This window comes from Etheostoma spectabile, chromosome 8 (genome assembly GCF_008692095.1).
Source record: "Etheostoma spectabile isolate EspeVRDwgs_2016 chromosome 8, UIUC_Espe_1.0, whole genome shotgun sequence".
Taxonomy (NCBI): Eukaryota; Metazoa; Chordata; class Actinopteri; order Perciformes; family Percidae; genus Etheostoma; species Etheostoma spectabile.
Window position 1 is genome coordinate 32,282,636 of NC_045740.1, and position 3,613 is coordinate 32,286,248.

The 3,613-nt window shown below is 45.4% G+C and overlaps 1 protein-coding gene across 1 annotated transcript; it reads right to left on the minus strand.

Moving 5' to 3' along the window:
- Positions 1-1,157: 1,157 nt before the first annotated feature.
- LOC116693438 (forkhead box protein L1-like) lies at positions 1,158-3,079 on the minus strand. Its single transcript, XM_032522429.1, has one exon. The coding sequence runs from the start codon at positions 2,872-2,874 to the stop codon at positions 1,714-1,716; it is 1,161 nt and encodes a 386-aa protein (XP_032378320.1). The 5' UTR covers positions 2,875-3,079; the 3' UTR covers positions 1,158-1,713.
- Positions 3,080-3,613: the final 534 nt, after the last annotated feature.

The window sequence follows — 3,613 nt, forward strand, 5'->3', positions numbered from 1 at the left end:
AAAATCTATCAAGGATTCCAATAAAGAAAAAAATACAGCCCAGCACAACAACATCGTCCTGTTTCAGACTAACAGAGACGAGCTGCACATGTAAGAATGGACCCAGGGTCCAACTGTTCAGGCAGGGACATTTTAGAGTTGGACCAAAGAAGGCGCCAGTATCCTAATTTATTTTATTTATTTATTTCAGGGCTATTTATCCGGGACAATGCATAATTATACATAAGTAAATGCTGTCCCTGGACTGGTGGTAGAGGTCACTGTGCCTACAGTAACTTTGCTTCAGTGGCATTACACAATCATTGCATGTGTCTTGGTTATATTTATATTCCTACGTATATCTCGCAGGGGTGACTCCATATAGTCAACAATTGGATCTGCGGAGCCTGATATGACTGCCAATTTTACAATTGCATGGATGCAGTGTCTGAACGTGCTCTTATGGAACAAAGGATCATTCCATTGGGACTCTAGGAGGGGGCTGAATGTCTGACTTTCACATAGAATCGCTTGGGTTTTCCCAAATAAATCCTGCTATATAGCCTATTTTAGTATGAAAATCAGCCTAAAAATAATACTGTTAACAATAAGAAGTAAGATTTACGTCCACTCATGTGGACATAAATCAGAAATGCTGGTACTCAGAGTACTGGCCCATTTCAGGCCCCGTTTTAGACTAGAATCCAGTGGATTCATCATGAGTCTTTTATCAAGAAACCTTGGGTCCAGATGTTGTTAGGGGTCGTCAGGTTTCTGGAGTCATGTTAAAAGAATGATTGCTGACATTGGATTTGTCTGTAATCCTTGTCTGGGTTTCCTCATTTATTGATGTGTCTTACTATCAATTTGAAGTTGATACTGGCGAAAAAATATTGCTAGCATCACGGTTAGTCCCTGATGTCTTTATCCAATCACTTTAGATAAATAACGTATTTTGAATAGTAGGGTGCAGGACAGAAAACCTGAAAGTCCTCTACAGCTGAGGCCTGGCAATACTCAATGAACATCACTAGCTTTATATCTCAGAGGTAAACAAAATAAGACAAATAAATAAAGGCATTTGTATGTTTCTTTTTGTTATAAAAAAAGAGAAATCTTAAGGTGACATTTCATTCAACTATAGCAACAATATGCCTGTAAATAAATCATGCTGTCACTTTATTACCAATCTAATCTTTATTTTGCACATAATAATTCATATGGAATTCAGAGCAGAGTCGAATGTAAAATAGCATTTGATTACATTATTGAGTACTACATTTATTCTCATATTGTGCGGCATCTCTGGAGTTCATAGGCTGCACAGGCCCAGCCATGACATTCATACTACATAACAGATTTACTCTAAAGGCTTTCATCCTCATGAATGGGAGAGAAACATTTTATATATGAGCTTTGCCTTAATACTCACATGACAATGACAACATCCATTCATATTTTTACCTTTTGGTTTTGTGAAGCATTAAATTGGGCAGCCATAGACTTTGAGGAGTAACAGTTATCGGAATAACAGCCACAAACAACAACCACTGACAATTACGCATGCGTAAAAGTGATTCTAAAAGACTTCTGCTGCTGTTTGTCATTGTCTGAATATTTCTGTAGATGATGAAGATGACAAAGATCCTGAAAATGTCATCAAGCAAAGCTAGTTACACACTTCCACGAATCCGTGTGTAAAATACATTAAAGTCATGAAATTCATATGTGTACTCATTTAAAATGCAGTACTTTGTCGCGGTGTGTGAGTGACAGGTAAGAGCAGAGAGGGAATCCCATCTGGTACCACTGATGCGGCCGAGCCCCGAACACCACGGACGAGCTCAACTCAGGGCTCGTGCGCTCTGCGCATGTCTCCGCTGACAAACCGAGGACGCTGCTGCGCATTTCGTCTTCACTTTTCGACAAGATGCTCTCGATGCTAAAACCTTTCGATTTATCCCTGCTCGGTACATTTCCTTTCAGCCTGTCCCGCGCGAGTGCAGCCAAGTTAGTGTTTCCTGCGCAACTGACGGCGCAGATTGGACCTCTCTCTGTTTCTCTACCGCTGAACGCCGACCGTCTCTCCTCTGGCTCCCGGGGGCCGGACGCGCCTGGGACATTTGCGCCGTCCATGCACAGCGGAGTATGTCTCAGAGCGGGACATGTAGGCTGGAGGCCGTCACGCACCCTCCCGATGCTGTCTTGGTTAGGGGACACTTTAGGTCTCTGTATGGAGGGATTTTGCGAAGGTTCCGCGTGGTTAAACGGGACGAGAATCGCTTTTTTGTCTCCTTGTGTCTCCATCCTCTCTGCATCCTGCCCCGCTGGTTCCTCTGCTCCGGAGCCAGTATGATGGTTCAGAGAGGATTGAGGGTCCGTGGTTGGGCCCGGGCCCTTCGTGCGCTTGTGTCCGCCGGTTTTGGAGTTCAAAGCGTCCTGCTGGCTCTTTGTCTTCCTCTTCCTCCGACGGTAGTTGCCGTTCTCAAACATATCCAGGCACTTGGTGTCCAGGGTCCAGTAGCTGCCTTTGCCGGGCCGGCCCTTCTCTCTGGGCACCTTAATGAAGCAGTCATTCAGGGAGAGGTTGTGGCGGATGGAGTTCTGCCAGCCCTGCTTGTTGTCGTGGTAAAAGGGGAAGCGCTCCATGATGAACTGGTAGATGCCGCTGAGCGTCGCGCGCTGCTCCGGTGCGCTCTTGATTGCCATGGCGATGAGCGCAATGTAGCTATAGGGCGGCTTCTGCGGAGGCTGCTGGCGGGCCGGCATGAAGCTCAGGGCAGCAGGCACCACTGCTCCGCTGTCCCCCCCGTACAAGTAGATGAGTGGGGGGGCGGAGAAGCTCAGAGCCGATGGCACTCCGAGAGACGGCAGGCGACCGTGGTAGAGAGTCATGACTCCGGGGAAGCTGTTTCGTGTCCCGGGGAAAGTTAAGCCTGCTCCCGGAGCTCCTCTCCGCCACTGACTGACTCCCCAGCCTCATGAGGGCCCCCAGAAAAATGTTAATAATTGTTGTACGTTTGCTGTGTTATGTTGACTTTGCATTGGGAAATAAATTGTCCATCATAAACAGTCGGCGGTGTTCTCAGCCCACCCACATTAATTAAAATTTCATTGCGCTGAAACTCCCTCATGGCCCCCCACCACCTCTGCCCAACAACCAATGAGGTGCCGGGTTATTCCCTCATCTGTTTATAGAATTAGTCGCTTGATAAGTCTGCCCACCCAGGTCGAATCAAGCTGTGTTTATTTGGAAAAATTTCCGGGCACCCAATACATAAACGCACTGATGTGCTGTTTGAAATATCACGTCCCCCCTGACGCTGAGAGCTGCTCACACAGAGAGAACAAGCAAACAGGGCCGGGCTGGACTGGGGGGGCGCGGAGAGACGGGAAAATAACACCACGTTTGATTCCAGATCTGAGGACACAGGAAATGATGGATGACTGACAAGATATTATCACAATAACTACTGCAGTACTACAGCTGCTTTATACGCATACATTTTCAATTTTCTTGAATTATTATTATTATTATTATTATTATTATTATTATTATAAGAAATGTTTGATGATGCACATCATTTGGAAGTTTAGTGAAATCAACTAATCTTGTATCATCAATATTATATGA

Bases quoted from the DNA above. Each gene is read 5' to 3' on its own strand.
- LOC116693438 (XM_032522429.1), bottom strand. From the start codon at position 2,874: ATGACTCTCTACCACGGTCGCCTGCCGTCTCTCGGAGTGCCATCGGCT.